The 22,165-nt window shown below is 41.5% G+C and overlaps 1 protein-coding gene across 2 annotated transcripts in view; it reads right to left on the bottom strand.

Annotated features, from left to right (window-relative positions):
- Positions 1-1,176: 1,176 nt before the first annotated feature.
- Positions 1,177-22,165, bottom strand: part of LOC133595404 (max dimerization protein 1-like) — a 47,171-nt gene continuing 26,182 nt past the window's right edge. For both annotated transcript variants that reach the window (XM_072914319.1, XM_072914320.1), the window contains 4 exons: positions 13,186-13,215; positions 9,204-9,318; positions 5,685-5,844; positions 1,177-1,674 (listed from right to left, as the gene is read on the bottom strand). In XM_072914319.1, the coding sequence (XP_072770420.1) occupies positions 1,478-1,674; positions 5,685-5,844; positions 9,204-9,318; positions 13,186-13,215 (502 nt within the window). In that variant the 3' untranslated portion in view covers positions 1,177-1,477. The remainder of the gene's footprint in view (positions 1,675-5,684; positions 5,845-9,203; positions 9,319-13,185; positions 13,216-22,165) is intronic.

Raw genomic sequence — 22,165 nt, 5'->3', positions numbered from 1 at the left:
AGTGTGTGTGTGTGTGTGTGTGTAAAATCTCATGGTGGAGTGTGTTTGTGTGTGTGTAAAATCTCATGGTCGAGTGTGTGTGTGTGTGTGTGTGTGTGTGTGTGTGTGTGTGTGTGTGTGTGTGTGTGTGTGTGTGTGTGTGTGTGTAAAATCTCATGGTCAAGTATGTGTGCGTGTGTGCGTGTGTGCGTGTGTGCGCGTGTTTTAAAATCTCATGGTGGAGTATGCGTGTGTGTAAAATTGCAATGCGGGAGTGTGTGTGTGTGTGTGTGTGTGTGTGTGTGTGTGTGTGTGTGTGTGTGCGTGTGTAAAATCTCATGGTTGTGTGTGTGTGTGTAAAATGTCATGGTTGTGTGTGTGTGTCTGTGTGTAAAATGTCATGGTTGAGTGTGTGTGTGTGTGTGTGTGCGTGTGTGTGTAAAATCTCATAGTGGAGTGTGTGTGTGTGTGTGTGTGTGTGTGTGTGTGCGTGCGCGTGTGTGTGTAAAATCTCACGGTGGAGTGTGTGTATGTAAAATGTCATGGTGGAGTGTGTGTGTGTGTGTGTGTATGTGTGTGTGTGTGTGTGTGTGTGTGAAATCTCATGGTCGAGTGTGTGGTGTGTGTAAAATCTCATGGTAGAGTGTGTGTGTGTAAAAATCTAATGGTGGGGTGTGTTTATGTAAAATTTCATGGTATAGTGTGTGTGTGTGTGTGTGTGTGTGTGTGTGTGTTTGTAAAATCTCATAGTGGAGTGTGTGTGTAAAATCACATGGTGGACTGTGTGTGTGTGTGTGTGTGTGTAATATCTCATGGTGGAGTGTGTGTGTGTGTGTGTGTGTGTGTGTGTGCATGTGTAAAATCTCATGGTGGAGTGTGTGTGTGTGTGTGTGTGTGTAAAATCTCATGGTGGAGTGTGTGTGTGTGTGTGTGTGTGTGTGCATGTGTAAAATCTCATGGTGGAGTGTGTGCGTGTGTGTAAAATCTCATGGTGGAGTGTGTGTGTGTGTGTGTGTGTGTAAAATCTCATGGTGGAGTGTGTGTGTGTGTAAAATCTCATGGTGGAGTGTGTGTGTGTGTGTGTGTGTGTGTGTGTGTGTGTGTGTGTAAAATCTCATGGTCGAGTGTGTGTGTGTGTGTGTGTGTGTGTGTGTGTGTGTGTGTGTGTGTGTGTAAAATCTCATGGTCGAGTGTGTGTGTGTGTGTGTGTGTGTAAAATCTCATAAGTGCTTCCCAAGGCTCTTGAGAGCTAGAAAAGAGGCAGTGGGATATTGTGTGGCAACATTCTCCGGTGGAAAGAAAGATGCATCCGTCATGTTGGACTGAACACCTGCAGACTGTCTGCTGATCGTGGGCAGGGGTCTCACAGACCTCTCAAAAATGGTGTCAAGAAATCTGCAGTTGCTTTGCTGGATGAGAAGCCTCAGATGTGTTTAGTCCTAACAGGTGAGGTGGTGATGTGGGTGTGTGACAGCGGCACATTCTGACCAGGTAATGTTTATAGGCTGCAGGCCGGCTGCTTGGCGCCCTCCTGAGTGTCCTGCAGACGTAGCAGGCTGGCACTGGCGTAGCCCTCGTCGCTGCAGCTGCTGCGCAGGCTGCCCCGCTCGTCCCCTGAGTCACTCACACTGCTGGTGCTCCACTCCAAATCACCCAGCAGGCAGTCCGTTCCCTCCACGTCCACATCCAGGTCCTCTGTTGGAGACATGGAGGAAGTCAGTGATCACATATCTGCACAGTCAGCAGTACCACCAAGCACACTATGCTACTGGAAACCTATTTTGGAAACAATCAAGGAATGTAAATAAATATTTACAAAATATTTTGTACCGGTATATATCTGCGGCTTATGGTCCAGTGCGGCTGATATATGTAATATATGTAAAAATATTTATTTCTTCAAACATTTGGTAAATGTGGCTTCAATATCGGTGCGCTCTATAGCCCAAATACAGTACATACATTTAAGAATTTACTCCATTTAAGAGTTTAGCATTAAAAATATGATTTGTAGAAATCACTCCTACTACTACATGCAAATAATTGATCGGGCGTAAGCGATAGGGGTATACCAAAGTGAGTTGCAATCAAGTGACCTAGAAGTACATCCAGGCACTTTTGGGTTTCAGGCGATGGTCTAAGCCCCAATTAGGCTTAGACCATGCCTTATACACACAGGATGCACGGACAGGATGTTTCCTCACGTCATTAACTCTCAGTCACAGCAGCTGATGGACGCTCTCCCCGACCACCTGAGGGCACCACAGACTGTGGATGCTTTTAAAAAAGGCTCAAAAACCCTTCTTTTTAAAAAAGCCTTTTTTTAGATACATGCATACTAATTTTAGCTATATGGCTGTTCTAGTTTTTATTTTTATTTATTTTTTATTATCTTTTTATTTTTATTTTTTAATACACTGTAGCACTTTGAGGTTGTTTACTCAATGTAAAGTGCTTTTTACAAATAAAATCTATTATTATTACTTATTTACTATTATGTTAGATCCACTATGGACTGTACTCTCACAATATTATGTTAGACCCACTCGACATCCATTGCATTCGGTCTCCCTAGAGGGGGGGGTTACCCACATATGCGGTCCTCTCCAAGGTTTCTCATAGTCATTCACATCGACGTCCCACTGGGGTGAGTTTTTCCTTGCCCTTATGTGGGCTCTGAACCGAGGATGTCGTTGTGGCTTGTGCAGCCCTTTGAGACACTTGTGATTTAGGGCTATATAAATAAACATTGATTGATTGATTGATTATTATTATTATTATTATTATGTATTGAGAAAATAAAAGCAAACTTTTAGTTTCCTTTTTATTCTTTAATGCAGTTTTACTGAGGGCTGAGGGGATTGGTGTGTGTGTGTGTGTGTGTGTGTGTGTGTGTGGGTGGAATCGCGGAGCCTGACACTGGTGAGGAACAGAAAAGAGGGACAACATTATACAAGTGATGTAGCATGTCCCTTTTTCAGCGGATCTCGCCACTATTGTGGATTATTTTGTCAATTTATATGTATATTTTGTACACTGCAAAAACTGAAATCTAAGTAAGATTACATATCTCAAATAAGGGTGATATTTGCTTATTTTCTGTCTGATAAGATAATTCTTCTCACTAAGCAGATTTTATGTTAGAGTGTTTTACTGGTTTTAAGTGTTTTGGTCCTAAATGATCTCAGTAAGATATTACAGCTTCTTGCTGAGATTTGATGACCTATATTGAGTAATGCTTGAAACTAGAATATCAACTGTTGCAAAGCTGTGTCATCAACACTCACAAGTATAAAACTACTTTTTTAAAGTAATCATTTCTTATTTCAAGCAAGAAAAAAAAAAAATCATGACTTTGACACAATTGTGTCTCATAATTAAAACATATGACAGCCAAATGGACTTTGCTGTTTTATTTTCAATGAAACAATAGAAAATACGTACTCATATAGTAGTACAGTTGGCACAGTACAGTAAACTGACAGTTAATATTTAAACATTTAACATTTCAAACAATTTTGAACAGAAATAGTTCGCGACCCCGAAGGAAATAAGCGGTAGAAAATGGATGGATGGATGGATAGTTCATGCACATTCAGATAAATTCCTCAAAATTAAATTTAAAAAAATGTTGGCCGGGGGCCGGGCTGTATATATGCGCACTAATTAATTGAAAGAGCACGCACTTGGCGCGATGATGTCATGTTATCGATGGAAAAATGCATATGATTTGCCTGAGCGGCTAGGAGACCCCGAGAGTAACAAGCGTTTGCCTTGTTGCCTTTCCATTAAGAACAATAAATTCGTTTTTAGTATAAGTTTGCTGGTTTCAAGAAATGTAATGCCGAGCGCATATCATTATGTCAAGATAATGGCACTAGCATTTACTTCATTTAAGAATATTTTTCAACATATTGAGCAAAGAGGTCTCTTTTTTTTTTTCTACCAAGAAAAGTACACTTGTTATTAGTGAGAATGTACTTATTTTAAGGTATGTTTGGGTTCATTGAGGTTAGCTAATTAGGGCCCGCATGGCCCATTGTATAAGGACTCCTCCTTATGCAATGGGACATAAGGACCTATTGTATTTGTAAGGTTTTATTATTCTTTATTCTTCCGCCGCCACATTAAACTGTAATTTGACCCACTTAACATGCTTCAAAACTCACCATATTTGACCCACACATCAGGACCTGCGAAAATTGCCTTTTTTTGAAAAAAACCGAACCACAAAACTCAAAATTGCGCTCTAGCGCCCCCTAGGAAAAAAAAAACTAGACTGCCTGTAACTCCCACTAGGAAGGTCGGAGAGACATGAAACAAAAACCTCTATGTAGGTCTGACTTACACCTACTTTTCATAATTGTACATCCTCGGGCAAAAATCAACAGGAAGTTGGCAATTCCCCCTTCAAGACAAAAAAGTACTAAAAACAGTCACTTTTGCCTCTTTGAGCTGTAATTTGACCCCCTTAACATGCTTCAAAACTCACCAAACTGAACGCACACATCAGGACTGGCAAAAATTGTGATCTAATAAAAAAAACTAACCCCAAATTTAAAAATTGCGCTCTACCGCAATTTTTGAATAAAACGGAGAAAAAACTGCTCCTCGTAAGACAAAATGACAAAACTGCCTGTAACTCTCACTGGGAAGGTCGGAGAGACATGAAACAAAAACCTCTATGTAGGTCTCACTTAGACCTACATTTCATAAATTGACAACCCCCAGCAAAAATCAACAGGAAGTTTGCTATTCCCCCTTCAAAACAATTTTTTTGTAAAAACCGGTCACCTTCCTTCAAAAACAATCTCCTCTGAGCGCGTTTGTCGTTTCGCCTTCAAACTAACACAGGAGAGAGATTGAACCCTTGTGATTACAATGACAGAAGCGCTTTTTTTCTAACTGCTCCGGTTTTGATTTTATGACCCTTCAAAGACCCGCTGCGCTGATGCTGCTGCGCTGCTGTTTTTTTAAGATGGCTGCTTAAAAGCAGGAAGCACCAAAGTGCCCACACAATGCAGACAAGGTAGGTACACTAGACAAAAGTCTTGGGACACTTCAGACTAAAAGTAGACAAAAATATTGGGACACTTATGACTATCACTGGACAAAAGTATTGGGACATTTAGGACTAGCACCTGCCAAATATGCGGGCCCGACCAATGCTGCTTGCAGCTTTAATTTTACTTGTTTTGGAAAGTCTTGACAAGCCAAATGTTCTTGTTCTATTGGCAGATAATTTTGCTGAGTTCAAGTAAAATACCCCTAATTTTTTTATTTTTTTTTTCTTGTTCTTGAACACTGACTTTTTGCAGTGTGGCTATATTAAAATGTACTTTCTCAGCTTCAAACATTTTGATTTGAGGGGGCCTTCCCCCTATGTAGAACCGGCCCCGATGTGTAGTCACGCTTATATAGACGCACGCTCTACATGCAACTCCTGTTTTATTTTGAAATAGTTATGCCACACAACAGTGATTGAGAGCCTGCGCAAACAAATTAATTGCGGTCCCATCCCCCCACAGCTTTTTTCTTTGTTCATTTGAATAATTTAAAAAAGGAGCATCTCTTCAGAAGGTGACTAATGGCGCTGGCGCCTCCCCAATTATACGCTTTGTAACTTTTGAATAATTACAAAATGTTGGGTGTAGATTTTGCACCTTTAAAAACAACAGCAAAACAAGACGGTTTGCTCGACTGACCTTGATCAGAGTCGGATTTGTCCGAGGACACGGTGGAACCTGTGCTGTCCATGCGGGTTCTCTCCACCCCCAGCTGCTCTAGACGCCTCCTCAGATGTCTCCGCTCTCTCTGTAGCTGTTCCAAGGTGTGCTGAGCTCTTCTGTCGCTCTCCTCCAACCTCTGCATGGCAAACAAAAACCAGGGAATGGATTTGAATGCAGTGAGCAATGCGGTAACTTTTGTTACTGATTATTATTTTTATTATTATAGAGAAAATAAGGACACTTTGGCACAGTACGACAGTGTAGTGTGTGGCTAGGCTAGGGGTTAGTAACCCACGGCTCTTAAGCCTCCTGATGGAATGCGCATTGTCAATAGTTTAAAAATGTATGTCTGTGAGGCCGTGAATTTGACCTGACTAGATGATTAGATGAGCACTAGGAAGGCGAGGACAGGAGAGGTGTGTGTTCTGTGAGAGAGACATCAGCTTTTGGAGTGAAGTGTATTTCTGGTCTTGTCAACACGGCAGTGCTGCTGGATCAAAAGAGACATCGGAGACGCTTTGCTCGACAAAAATACGCCATTTTTGTTTTGATGACGCTACAGACGGGCAACTTAATGTTTCAAGTCCTTATTAATAAAAGCATTAAACTTCATATAAAAGGCTGCCGTTCTTAAATCAATGTTTTTTAAAATTTTAGTATCGATAACATCTGATATATTTGCCTATTAAATCAATGTTGGATCGATACGAGAGAAGTCCGATAATGGCTTTTTTGCCGATATTCCGATATTGTCCATTTCTTAATTACCGATTCCGATATCAACCGATACCGATATATACAGTCGTGGAATTAACACATTATTATGCCTAATTTTGTTGTGATGCCCCGCTGGATGCATTAAACAATGTAACAAGGTTTTCCCAAAATAAATCAACTCAAGTTATGGAAACAAAAATGCCAACATGGTACTGCCATATTTATTATTGAAGTCACAAAGTGCATTATTTTTTTTTTAACATGCCTCAAAACAGCAGCTTGGAATTTTGGTGACATGCTCTCTCTGAGAGAGCATGAGGAGGTTGAGGTAGGGGGTAGCGATGGGTGTATATTGTAGTGTTCCGGAAGAGTTAGTGCTGCAAGGGGTTCTGGGTATTTGTTCTGCTGTGTTAATGTTGTGTTACGGTGCGGATGTTCTCCCGAAATGTGTTTGTCATTCTTGTTTGGTGTGGGTTCACAGTGTGGCGCATATTTGTAACAGTGTTAAAGTTGTTTATATGGCCACCCTCAGTGTGACCTGTATGGCTGTTGACCAAGTATGAATTGCATTCACTTGTGTGTGTGAAAAGCCGTGGTTATTATGTGATTGGGCCGGCACGCAAAGGCAGTGTCTTTAAGGTTTATTGGCGCTCTGTACTTCTCCCTACGTCCGTGTACCACTCCGTACAGCGGCGTTTTAAAAAGTCATACATTTTACTCTTTGAAACAGATACCGATAATTTCCGATATTACATTTTAAAGCATTTATGGGCCGATAATATAACATATAATAACATAATATTATCGGACATCTCTAATCGATACCTATCTCCAGGAAGGCCAACTTGCCGAGCACAAATCGATATAATTGAAATTTAGGAATATAAATCGATCAATCAATTGTTACACCCTTACAATTTTATTCAGTATCAAATTCACAAAGCTTAAGCAGCTCATGTTTGATGACAATAAAGGATTCTATTCTATTGCCATTCCGATGTCCTCTCCATAGTAAATATGTAAGGCAGATGAGGAATTATCATTCCAAACTAACTTGTATTTAAACGTCTGAAGTCTCTTTCAACAAATTCATACTTGCCAACACTCCCGGATTTTCCGGGAGACTCCCGAAATTCAGCGCCCCTCCCGAAAACCTCCCGGGACAAATTTTCTCCCGAAAATCTCCCGAAATTCAGGCGGAGCTGGAGGGGGCGTGGCCTCCAGCGGACCTGAGTGACGTGTTGACAGCCTGTTCACACGTCCGCTTTCCCACAATATAAACAGCCTGCCTGCCCAATCACGTTATAACTGTAGAATGATCGAGGGCGAGTTCTTGGTTTCTTATGTGGGTTTATTGTTAGGCAGTTTCATTAACTTCCTCCCAGCGCGGTAACAACACACAACAACAGCAGTCAAGTCTTCATCTACCGTAAAGCAGTTCGTCTGCCGTAAACAGCAATGTTGTGACACTTTTAAACAGGACAATACTGCCATCTACTGTACATGCATATGTGACCCACCCATAATGTGTCACATTTTTGTGTTGATTTATTTATTTTATTTTGTGGTTTGAATTCGTTTTTGGAGCTGTCATTCCACATTTATCAGTATTCACATTGGCCAGTAGGAGGCAGTAGGGCGTTTCTTCCCAATTGAATGCTATCACCTGCAGACCAGAAGTGTCTTGTCATTCTGATGAGCGCGACCAGTCTGTGAACAATTGAAACGTTCTGTGTGCTTTTTCCTCCTGTATAACAGGTTAGTTTTGGTGAATCAACTCACTGAATAATATCCATGTGATCTTTATAAGTTTAAGTACACATTCTGATGGTGGAGCCTTACTCTAAAGTGTTTGTGAGTTGTAGTTTGTATTTGTGAATGAATCCAGTGCACAGCTGCAGTAATCAATACAAAAAGGCGACGTGAGTGTGCAATGTTTATATAGGAACTTCTGATCCTAATTCAGACTCCCAAATTAGAGCTCCCGTTTTCTTATTGATTTTATAATGTATAATTGTATAATGTGTGTGTTCTGAAATAGTGACAGAGAATAGAACAAGGATGGACAATTCAACCCTTAACTCAACAATGAGTAGATGAGTGTTATGTGTGTGTATATGTGTAAATAAATGAACACTGAAATTCAAGTATTTATTTTATTTATATATATATATATATATATATATATATATATATATATATATATATATATATATATATATGTAATAAATATATATATATATATATTTATTACATACATATATATATATATATATATATATATATATATATATATATATATATATATATATATATATATATATATATAGCTAGAATTCACTGAAAGTCAAGTATTTCTTATATATATATATATATATATATATATGTATGTGTGGGGAAAAAAAATCACAAGACTATTTCATCTCTACAGGCCTGTTTCATGAGGGGGGTACCCTCAATCGTCAGGAGATCCTCCTGACGATGAAACAGGCCTCATGAAACAGGCCTGTAGAGATGAAATAGTCTTGTGATTTTTTTTCCCCACACATACATATATTGCGCTCTACTACGGTATCGAGCACTATTTTTTGGATAACCTTATTAAGACATATATATATATATATATATATATATATATATATATATATATATCTTAACCACGCCCCCAACCACGCCCCCCGCCCACCACGCCCCCACCTCCCGAAATCGGAGGTCTCAAGGTTGGCAAGTATGACATATTATTGTGAGCAGTGTGAGTAAAAAAGACCATGCACGCACCTTGATGTGAACTTTGGCCTTCATCAGCAGGCTCAGCGTGGTGTGTCTGTTGGCATCCGGGCCCAAAGGAACCAAGGATTTCAGTCGTTCTAAACAAAGTCGTAGATGTGCCCTTCTGAAAGTATACACGGGGGAAAACAAAGAATTATACATGATCTGCTCTTTGTGACCATGCCATGGCTTTTTAGACCTTTGAGACTCTTTTGATTTAGGGCTATATATATAAACATTGATTGATTGATAAACCATTTGGCGATTTTGAAACCGATTTACCTTCAGTTAGCAGTATAAATTGTGTGGAAAATGTACCCATATCATTCAGAACAAGGAAATACAGTGACTGAGACAAAAATCAACTCATTCAAATGTTGTATTTTTTGGTAGGTCCAAGCTGTGTTTTAGGCACTATCTGATGATTGAAATGAAACACATGTTTGCACCTCATTTCTGCCCGTGTTGCTCACTGCTCACAGTTCTGGCAGTTGCTAAGGTCTGGTGGGTGTTTGAGATAGACTGACCCTGCTGTTACGCAACACACACCTCCGTCTCCAGCCTCACGAAAGTGTGTGTGTGCGCCTGAGAGAGTGTACGTCAGGCTGCTACACTGCAAAAACTGAAATCTAAGTAAGATTAAATATCTCAAATTAGAGTGATATTTGCTTATTTTCTGTCTGACGAGATAATTCTTCTCACGAAGCAGATTTTATGTTACAGTGTTTTACTTGTTTTAAGTGTTTTGGTCCTAAATGATCTCATTAAGATATTACAGCTTGTTGCTGAGATTTGATGACCTATAATGAGTAAAACATGCTTGAAAATAGAATATCAACTGTTGCAAAGCTGTGTCATCAACACTCACAAGTATAAAACTACTTTTTTAAAGTAATAATTTCTTATTTCAAGCATGAAATAAAAAATCAAGACTTTGACACAATTGTGTCTCATAATTAAGACAGTTTTATTTTCAAATAACAATAGAAAATACGTACTCATATAGTGGTACAGTTGGCACAGTACAGCAAACTGACAGTTAATATTTAAACATTTAACATTTCAAACAATTTTGAACAGAAATAGTTCATGCACATTCAAATAAATTCTTCAAAATGACAATAAAAAAAAATTTGGCCGGGGGCCGGGCTGTATATATGCACACTAATTGACTGAAAGAGCACGCACTTGGCGCGATGATGTCATGTTATCCATGGAAAAATGCATCTTTAGACAATATGATTTGCCTGAGCGGCTAGGAGACCCCGAGAGTAACAAGCGGTTGCCTTGTTGCCTTTCCATTAAGAACAATAAATTAGTTTTTAGTATAAGTTTGCTGGTTTCAAGAAATGTAATGCCGAGCGCATATCATTATGTCAAGATAATGGCACTAGCATTACTTAATTTAAGAATATTTTTTAACATATTGAGCAAAAAGGTCTAATTTTTTTTTCTACCAAGAAAAGTGCACTTGTTATTAGTGAGAATTAGAGATGCGCGGTTTGCGGACACAACCGCGGAGCCCGCGGATTATCCGCGGGTCGGGCGGTTGAAATAAAAAAAAAAGAGATTTTATCCGCGGGTCGGGTCAGGCGGTTGAAATAAAATAAAAAAAGATTTTAAATAGATTCAGGCGGGTGGCAGTTAAACCAATTCGGAAATATATATACATGGTTAAATGTTGTTACCCACATACGAAAAACGAGCAGGCACCTGCAGCATATGCCACAACAGAAGAAGAAAAAAAAAAGAGATGGACACTTTTACGGAGCGGAGAAGGGACGCCTCGCCGGGGGCGGGGACCGAGGCCCCTTCTCCCGAGAGGGCCCCACCGGGAGCCGTCGCTGAGGTGATCCGCGAGAAGGGCCCGACGCACGTCCAGGGTCACCACCGCGCTCACCGCGCCCACCGCACCGACACCCCTCCTTGTCCGCCTTCGCCGCGGCCGGGTCACGCGCAGCAGGTAAGCAGCTTACCTGCCCGCCACCCCCGTTGCCGGGGGCGCGTAACAGGGGTCACTCCGCGCGCAGTGCGCTCACGAAAGGGGTGGGGCTCACCCTGGTGAGCCGAGTGGGCCACTTTTGGTAAGCAGAACTGGCGCTGCGGGATGAACCGAACGCCGGGTTAAGGCGCCCGATGCCGACGCTCATCAGACCCCAGAAAAGGTGTTGGTTGATATAGACAGCAGGACGGTGGCCATGGAAGTCGGAACCCGCTAAGGAGTGTGTAACAACCCACCTGCTCTGAAAATGGATGGCGCTGGAGCGTCGGGCCCATACCCGGCCGTCGCCGGCAGCGAGAGCCGCGAGGGCTAGGCCGCGACGAGTAGGATGGCCACCGCGGTGCGCGCTGAAGCCTCGGGCGCGAGCCCGGGTGGAGCCGCCGCGGGTGCGAGGGACATCGCACCTCCACGCGCTTGAAGGTCCGCTCAGCGCAGCTCCCAGATGATTGCGCACTGGTGTGCGTCTGGGCCGTGACAGCGTGGCACGCATTGAATGTCTCTGCTCCATTGGATCAGTCTCCTTTCTTTAACAGGCAAAAGCTTTATAACCTCACTAATGCCTTGCATCGTCTATATTAGATATATAACAACGGGCGGGTGGCGGATGGCGGGCGGGTGCGGTTTTGATTAAATGTGAGATCGGGTGGATGGCGGATGGTTGACGACTTTTGTGATGCGGTTGCGGATGAAATAATGGCCTATCCGCGCATCTCTAGTGAGAATATACTTATTTTAAGGTATTTTTGGGTTCATTGAGGTTAGCTAATTTTATTTGTTTTGGAAAGTCTTGACAAGCCGAATTTTCTTGTTCTATTGGCAGATCATTTTGCTTAGTTCAAATAAAATACCCCTAATTTTTGTTGGTTTTTTTCTTGTTTTTCAACACTGACTTTTTGCAGTGTAGAGTTTATTGGGAAAAGGTTTATTTATTGTGTCGTTTTTTTTCCTGCAGCTGAAGGATAAATGCGTTTCTGGTTTAATGGTGGCATTATGTATGTGTTACTGCCAGTACCAGAACAGTCTAGTATCACAGAACATTTAAACTACGCCTGTTTGGCTGTGGTTAATCAAATACACTCACCAACCACCCTGTGGGGTTTTAATATGGTGCAATATAAACGCTGTATCAAAAATGTTCATGTGAAAACACTGGTTAGGGAGTGACTGTATCAGGACGCGGTTATTCTGGGGGCAGTGTGTCAATAGGTGAGTGTTATGGATTTATGACGGAGCAACGACGCAACCCAAATTGTTTTGTCTTTAATTAGCACCAGACTGGCTAAAATATCAACTAGGTCAGCATGGCATGGTGGCAGTAAATAAATAATCCTGCTGCTGTCTTTGCTTTTATCCTCTGACCCCTTGCAGTGGTTGTCATAAATACAGTGCATACGGAAAGTATTCAGAGGCGCTTCACGTTTTCCACATTTTGGTATCAAAGCTTTATTCCAAAATGGAATAAATACATTTTTGTCCTTAGAATTCTACACAATGAAAATGTGAAAAAGTGTTTTTTTTAATATAATTTTGTGCAAATCTATTAAAAAAATCAACTAAGAAATCACATGTACCTATTCACAGCTTTGGCCATAAAGCTCAAAAGTGAATTCAGGGGCATCGTGTTTCAACTGCTCATTCTTGAGATATTCCTACATTTAATTGGAGTCCACCTGTGGTAAATTCAGTTGATTGGACAATATTTGGAAAGGCACACACTTGACCGTGCATGGCAGAGCACAAGCCGAGCATGGAGAAATTGTCTGTATTGGCTGTCAGGATTGGCTCGAGGCACAAATCTGGGGATGGGTACTGTGGCTGTGCTTTTTTATGTATTTTATATTTCATGATGTTTCCCTCTTGTTTTCATGTGGGTATTTTTTTACTTTATTGTGGACTTTTTGCACCTGCACTGCAACCACATAATGTCTCCGTTGCGAGATAAATCGAGTCTACCCTATCCTTTCCTATCCTATATTGCTATTAACATACCTGTTCTTTTCCATTTCATTGTGTGTAGACCTGTGGAGATAAAGCAAAACATTAGCAACTGAACATAACAGATCTGCTAAGAGAAAATAAACTAGATAACCCCCTTGGTGCAGTCTATGCACTGCAGGGGAATGGGAGTTAAAGGGGAACATTATCACAATTTCAGAAGGGTTAAAACCATTAAAAATCAGTTCCCAGTGGCTTATTTGATTTTTCAAAGTTTTTTTCAAAATTTTACCCATCACGCAATATCCCTAAAAAAAAGCTTCAAAGTGCCTGATTTTAACCATCGTTATATACACCCGTCCATTTTCCTGTGACGTCACATAGTGAAGCCAACACAAACAAACATGGCGCATAGAACAGCAAGCTATAGCGACATTAGCTCGGATTCAGACTCGGATTTCAGCGGCTTAAGCGATTCAACAGATTACGCATGTATTGAAACGGATGGTTGTAGTGTGGAGGCAGGTAGCGAAAACGAAATTGAAGAAGAAACTGAAGCTATTGAGCCATATCGGTTTGAACCGTATGCAAGCGAAACCGACGAAAACGACACAACAGCCAGCGACACGGGAGAAAGCGAGGACGAATTCGGCGATCGCCTTCTAACCAAAGATTGGTATGTGTTTGTTTGGCATTAAAGGAAACTAACAACTATGAACTAGGTTTACAGCATATGAAATAAATTTGGCAACAACATGCACTTTGAGAGTGCAGACAGCCCAATTTTCATCAATTAATATATTCTGTAGACATACCCTCATCCGCGCTCTTTTCCTGAAAGCTGATCTGTCCAGTTTTGGAGTTGATGTCAGCAGGCCAGGGATGCTAGGGTCGATATTCTTCTCTTGATCATCTTCGGTGGCATAAGGGACGATGTGAGCCAAGACATCCAGGGGGTTTAGCTCGCTCGTCTGCGGGAACAAACTGCCGCCATTGCTTGCCGTGCTACCGAGGTCCTTTGTCCCTGAATTGCTCACACACTCCGGCAGATTCAGTGGGGGTCTGGCGGCAGATTTCTTTGACTTTATCGTTGGAAATGCATCTGCTTTGAGTGTCGCAGGATATCCACACATTCTTGCCATCTCTGTCGTAGCATAGCTTTCGTCGGTAAAGTGTGCGGAACAAACGTTCAATTTCTTGCCACTTTCGCATCTTTGGGCCACTGGTGCAACTTGAATCCGTCCATGTTCGTGTTGTTACACCCTCCGACAACACACCGACGAGGCATGATGTCTCCAAGGTACGGAAAACAGTTGAAAAAACGGAAAATAACAGAGCTGATTTGACAGAGCGGATTGCTTCCCGATGTGACGTCACGTTGTGACGAGCGAATATTAGAAAGGCAAACGTTTAATTCGCCAAAATTCACCCATTTAGAGTTCGGAAATCGGTTAAAAAAATATATGGTCTTTTTTCTGCAACATCAAGGTATATATTGACGCTTACATAGGTCTGGTGATAATGTTCCCCTTTAAAGAGAGAGAGAACAATATGTGTGGGTGGGTATGGTCGGACAGAGTGGGTTGTACAGAGATTTCAGGAAAATTAACAAAAGACTAGTTTTACAGTAGTATTCTTTATGCAGTGGAAACATGTTCTTTTTAAGCACCACACTTGCACACCTGAAGAGTTGGGTTGTAGATAAACATTGTAAGAGTAACCAAAAACATTGGACAGGACTATGCCCCTTGATGTTGCCAGGTTATCCATTCCACGTGCATTTGAGAAAGGGAAGGTTTCTTTTCGGTTGGGACTTCAAAATGAACATAGACTGACATAAATGAAGCAGGTAAATTGGGTCAGTATATTTTTTTGGAGCGAAATTCCTTGGTCTGTGTAAAAAAAGGTTCAGTGGTGATGTTTCAGGAAAGAAGATCCGTCTGCATTCCTAAGCACACCACTATGTCAACCTGACCCTGACATGATCCCTCAACTCTATGTCCAAAATTAACTTCGATTCACTCGTCTCAGGGGGTTCCAACTTGAACGGACACTCGCAAGTCTGCCATTTTGCTGTCACTTTTTACAAACTTGACTCACCCCAGTTGCACTCTCTGAGGAGTATACATTGTTTTTACAGTGTGTATAAGAACACCAGCTGAGCTCTGAGAAGGTGCATTTGTAACTATAGCTGCATGTATGAGTGGGGGTATTATCTTTAGATGTGTTCAATCACACTAGACCCCTCTAGCAGGGTATGAATTCCTATGGAGGGCAGACAGACGCTTGTGACATAACAGCGCTGGCCGGGAGGTACCACATGTTCAGGATGGGTTTCACTCGCTGACCGATCCAACCTTTCACGTCTGCTCTAGTTCCTGGGTGAACGGATAATAACACCAAATGCTCGTTTGCTTATTTGTGTATTCCAAAATTCAGTTCAATAAATAATTTACCTATGAACAACTGAAAAGTGGGCATAGGAATACAATTTCAGCTCAATCCGTGTGGAAAACTGACTATACTAGGGCTATGTCTACACCAGGGGTCGGCAACCCGCGGCTCCGGAGCCGCATGCGGCTCTTTGATCACTCTGATGCGGCTCAGCAGCTTACTTGCTGAACCCCCCAATTTTCCCGTGAGACTTCCGGATTTCAGTTTCTCTCGCAAAAAACTCCCGGGATTAATATTCACCGATTTTCACCCTTACAGCTATAATAAGGGCGTGCCATGATGGTACAACATTTGGCGCCCTCGACAATCTGTATTTACAGCGTGCCAGCCCATCATTTGTTATATAATATACATCTTCTGCTTGCACACATACGTGACAGCAAGGCGTACTTGGTCAACAGCCACACAGGTTACACTGACGGTGACCATATAAAACCACTTTAACACTCTTACTAATAATGCGCCACACTTTGAACCAAAACCAAACAAGAATGACAAACACATTTTGGGAGAACATCTGCACCTTAACACAACATAAACACAACAGAACAAACACCCAGAATCCCATGCAGCCCTGACTCTTCCGGGCTACATTATACACCCCTGCTACCACCAAACCCCGCCCCCACCCAAAGCCTGCTCCCTCACACATCAACCCCCCCCTCTCTGTGCGTCGGTTGAGGTGGGCGGGGTTTGGTAGCGGGGGTGTATAATGTATCCCGGAAGAGTTAGGGCTGCATGGGATTCTGGGTATTTGTCCTGTTGTGTTTATGTTGTGTTACTGTGCAGATGTTCTCCCGAAATGTGTTTGTCATTCTTGTTTGGTGTGGGTTCACAGTGTGGCGCATTATTAGTAAGAGTGTTAAAGTTTTTTTTATACCGCCACCGTCAGTGTAACCTGTGTGGTTGTTGACCAAGTATGCTTAGCTGTCACCTACGTGAGCAAGCGAAAGCCACATTCAACATGTGGCTGATCAGGCACGCTGGTTGTAATGGGGGCTATATGCTGTACCATCACGGCACGCATGACGCTGACAAGCGCTATTCATTTAAAACCCGCGTGCCGCACCAGCTTAAAAATTCCATAAAAAGGTGTGGGCAGCGTGTCTGAGACCCCTGGTTTATACATAGCACAAAGCAAAAAAAACCCTTTGTATGCAGTGTTATTTCATTTAAAATTTCAAAAATATTTGCGGCTCCCATTGTTTTCTATAATTTGTGAAACTGGTCAAAATGGCTCTTTGACTGGTAAAGGTTGCCGACCCCTGGTCTACACTAAGCCGGATAACCGCTTAAACGAATAATTATTTAGCCTAAGCCTCGTTTCAGCCACACTAAACCATCGTTTAAGGTTCCCCTACTCGGACAATTTTTTACACGGGTAAGTGCGCCGTGTATTTCTTGAATCTCCGGCTCTTATCTCCGTATGGACTCATTGATCGTTTACAAACTGAGTTCGGAGAGGAAGCGAAGTCAGAAAGACCGCGCCCCACACAGGAAGTGACGTCAGAAAGAACGCGCCACAGCCAGCTTCATTAACAACCGGAGGTAACCACTTGAAATATGAAGGCAACTCATCCAGACATGCCCGTGTTTTTCCTTCTTCTACATGTACAGACACTTGTGGAAACCACACATGAATACCTTAAGAGAAGGAAACGCGCGATTGCAGCTATTTCAGATACTACAAGCATACTTGCCAACCTTGAGACCTCCGATTTCGAGAGGTGGGGGGTGGGGGGCGGGGGCGTGGTTGAGATATATATATATAAGAAATACTTGACTTTCAATGAATTCTAGCTATATATATATATATATATATATATATATATATATATATATATATATATATATATATATATATATATATATATATATATATATATATATATGTTTTATTACATATATATACACATATATATATATATATATATATATATATATATATAAAAGAAATACTTGAATTTCAGTGTTCATTTATTTACACATATACACACACATAACACTCATCTACTCATTGTTGAGTTAAGGGTTGAATTGTCCATTCTTGTTCTATTCTCTGTCACTATTTCAGAACACACAAATACAAATATACATTATAAAATCAATAAGAAAACGGGAGCTCTAATTTGGGAGTCTGAATTAGGATCAGAAGTTCCTATATAAACATTGCGCAATCACGTCCCCTTTTTGTATTGATTACTGCAGCTGTGCACTGGATTCATTCACAAATACAAACTACAACTCACAAACACTTTAGAGTTAGGCTCCACCATCAGAATGTGTACTTAAACTTATACAGATCACATGGATATTATTCAGTGAGTTGATTCACCAAAACTAACCTGTTATACAGGAGGAAAAAGCACACAGGACGTTTCAATTGTTCACAGACTGGTCGCGCTCATCAGAATGACAAGACACTTCCGGTCTGCAGGTGATAGCATTCAATTGGGAAGAAACGCCCTACTGCCCCCTACTGACCAATGTGAATACTGATAAATGTGTAATGACAGCTCCAAAAACGAATTCAAACCACAAAATAAAATAAATAAATCAACACAAAAATGTGACAAATTATGGGTGGGTCACATATGCATGTACAGTAGATGGCAGTATTGTCCTGTTTAAAAGTGTCACAACATCGCTGTTTTATGTTGTGGGAAAGCGGCCGTGTGAACAGGCTGTCAACACGTCACTCAGGTCCGCATGGAGCTGGAGGGGGCGTGGCCTCCAGCTCCGCCTGAATTTCGGGAGATTTTCGGGAGAAAATTTGTCCCGGGAGGTTTTTGGGAGAGGCGCTGAATTTCGGGAGTCTCCCGGAAAATCCGGGAGGATTGGCAAGTATGACTACAAGAGAACTTTCCAATGTCCGGGTCAGCTGTGATTCTACTTACGGAAAAACTTTGTCCCTTCCTCCCGTGGATGTGATAAAAAAGGTAGCGTGTGCTTTGTATTACCTGGCCATCGAGTGAAGACCACGGAAAACATTGAATGCATTTGGACTGGCAAAGCAGACTGTATCAGTTATTGTCCGCCATGTATGACACAGACTCAACGTCTAGGTCCAGAGTATATAAAGTCACCAAAAACGAATGGACAATGAAGATGAAGATAAAGGAGTGAGGAGTGTCCTGACCAGATATCTAGATCCCTTGTTTGATTGTTGTAAAATGTTCTTTGTCACATTGTATACTTTTACATTAAAGATTTGATTAATTTATGATGTCTCAGGTGTGATTCCCTACAATAGGGCCCCACAGCACACTGGATTCCAGTTAATTGAAATAACACAACACTGGATACTGTTCAGATAAGTTACATTTAAGAACTTGCACACAAAGCAACACTGGAGGTGACTATGATGTGCGCATTTTCTGCGCATGGGGAGGGGGTCTTAAACGACCATTGTGTATGTGTGGACAAGGATAAGGTTAGGTGGGATTTACCCTGGATAACCTTAGTGTAGAAGGGGTGTCAGAGGGTGAGATGACTCCTGGAAATGACTGTCTTGGAATGGCCAAAAGGTATAGATGTGTGTGACCAAGTTGGAAGAAACGGCAGGCTGTCTTCTTCTAATGGATTTAATACAATCTTTGTGTGCCGCCATAGACCACGGCAAACGGTACCCAGCTTGCAAACAACTATCAGAAATGCAGCCAATATAAAAAGCAGATAATGTGTCATGAGACTTGTAAATGTAAATTAAATACACAGGGGACAGAAGTAAAGGAAATTAATCTTTGTGTGGTGTTCGGGTCTGTGGGACCCGTTTTCATTTTTTAATGAAAGAAAAATTATACAATTACCGGTAATTAATTTTTCAAACTGAGACTAAGTAACTTTGGCTCATTTTCCGTGAAGAACATATATCAGAATACATATTAAATGACCACACACACCATACACCCCCCCTACACATTTCTATTACATATAAGATGTCCGGGTCTACTGGGTCCACACACACACACACACACACACACACACACACACGCACACACACGCACACACACACACACACAGCAGGCCTAGACAGGAGGAGGACAGAGTGTAGCTACACAGAACACCAGAGGGTCAAATGTGCGAGAAAATGAGAGCAGACAGTGTTGACAAACAATGTTGCAACCTTGTGTGGGAACCGCAGGTGCAGAAACACAAAAGAAGAATCCCTGTGGGATGCAGAAACTGGCAGAGAAATGTTCTGTGCAACGTTCATATTGTTGTTACTCAGCCAGCGTTTGTGGGTCTGATGGACCCGTTGCATTTTGTGGCTTTTAATGCCTCACAATCAAACACTTTGATACCATACCATACCAACTTTATTTATAAAGCCCATGTTAAAATACTGAACAGATGTTTATTGGGATATGGTAAACATCTGTTCAGTATTTTAACATAAAAGTGTTTGATTGTGAGGCATTAAAGGGGAACATTATCATCAGACCTATGTAAGCGTCAATATATACCTTGATGTTGCAGAAAAAAAGACCATATATTTTTTAACCGATTTTCGAACTCTAAATGGGTGAATTTTGGTGAATTAAACACCTTTCTATTATTCGCTCTCGGAGCAAATAATATAATAATAAATAATAATAATAAAATCGGGAAGCAATCCGCCATTTTCTCAAACACATTACAAACACAGAGTCAAATCAGCTTTGTTATTTTCCGTTTTTTCGACTGTTTTCCGTACCTTGGAGACATCATGCCTCGTCGGTGTGTTGTCGGAGGGTGTAACAACACGAACAGGGACGGATTCAAGTTGCACCAGTGGCCCAAAGATGCGAAAGTGGCAAGAAATTGGACGTTTGTTTCGCACACTTTACCGACGAAAGCTATGCTACGACCGAGATGGCAAGAATGTGTGGATATCCTGCGACACTCAAAGCAGATGCATTTCCAACTGGACTGGACAGATCAGCTTTCAGGAAATGAAGAGTGGATGAGGGTATGTCTACAGAATATATTAATTGATGAAAACTGGGCTGTCTGCACACTCAGAGTGCATGTTGTTGCCAAATGTATTTCATATGCTGTAAACCTAGTTCATAGTTGTTAGTTTCCTTTAATGCCAAACAAACACATACCAACCGTTGGTTAGAAGGCGATCGCCGAATTCGTCCTCGCTTTCTCCCGTGTCGCTGGCTGTCGTGTCGTTTTCGTCGTTTTCGCTTGCATACGGTTCAAACCGATATGGCTCAATAGCTTCAGTTTCTTTTTCAATTTCGTTTTCGCTACCTGCCTCCACACTACAACCATCCGTTTCAATACATGCGTAATCTGTTGAATCGCTTAAGCCGCTGAAATCCGAGTCAGAATCCGAGCTAATGTAGCTATAGCTTGCTGTTCTAACCGCCATGTTTGTTTGTGTTGGCATCACTATGTGACGTCACAGGAAAATGGACGGGTGTGTATATAACGATGGTTAAAATCAGGCACTTTGAAGCTTTTTTTAGAGATATTGCGTAACATTTTTTTTAAAAACTTCAAAAAATAAAATAAGCCACTGGGAACTGATTTTTAATGGTTTTAACCCTTCTGAAATTGTGATAATGTTCCCCTTTAAAAGCCACAAAATGCAACGGGTCCATCAGACCCACAAACGCTGGCTGAGTAACAACAAATATGAACAATACACAAGGGTTAAATGAGCTCAAATATACATACAAACAAGGCATAATAATGTACATACAACTAGCCTAAATAGCATGTAAGCATCAATTAGCTTGCAATCAGGCAGTGACCAAATATGCCTGATTAGCACTCCAACAAGTCAATAACATCAACAAAGTTCACCTTTGTGCATTCACGCAGAGCATAGAAATTTGGTGGACAAAATGAGATAAACGAAGGAGTGGCATAAAACACGTCTTTCTGTGGCAGCGTCGGAGAAAGTTGTACATGTAAACAAAAGGACATGAGTCCGAGGACCGCCGAAATGATTGAGCACAGCCCTTAGGAGGCACTACAAATGTATGTGCATGTCCATATGGGAAGTAAATCTCTATCTATGTAATGGAGGAGCTGCCAAGAGTGGGAGTCGAGCAAGGAGGACATAGAGGTGGAGGAAGCGATGAAAGAGAGGAAATGCAAAGAAGGGAAGAGAGAATGCAGAAAAGAGTAAGAGAAGAGGGGGAAGGGAAAGGCACAACAACCAACACATGCACATACACACTCCCCTCCCCCATTTCTCACACATCTACTCCATGGAGCAACAACACTGGAGGAGCTTCTACTCACTAGGACATATTTTTGATGAATTCATAGTTCTGTACTTGCTTTGTTATACGCTGCACTCCAAGTCTTAGCTTGCAGTAAAATATGAATATTTCTGGTGTTAAGATTATAGCATATTTACACTTAAATCATACATTTGTGTCGAACTTGATTAGACGCACACACACACACACACACTTGACCTCTCGGTCAGCGGCGCCAGACTATCTGCACAAATATGTATCTGCATCTTCAGCCTTCACTCTGCCCAAATTCTATCTATTTTTGTTAGAGAAATTGATGTTTTTCGGTATGTCTAATTTTAATGACGTACACTAGTGTGCCGTGAGATAGAGTCTGG

The sequence above is a fragment of the Nerophis lumbriciformis genome, linkage group LG12 (genome assembly GCF_033978685.3).
Source record: "Nerophis lumbriciformis linkage group LG12, RoL_Nlum_v2.1, whole genome shotgun sequence".
Classification (NCBI taxonomy): Eukaryota; Metazoa; Chordata; class Actinopteri; order Syngnathiformes; family Syngnathidae; genus Nerophis; species Nerophis lumbriciformis.
The sequence above is the reverse complement of the archived record's forward strand: the minus strand, read 5'-3'. Positions and strand labels throughout refer to the sequence as shown.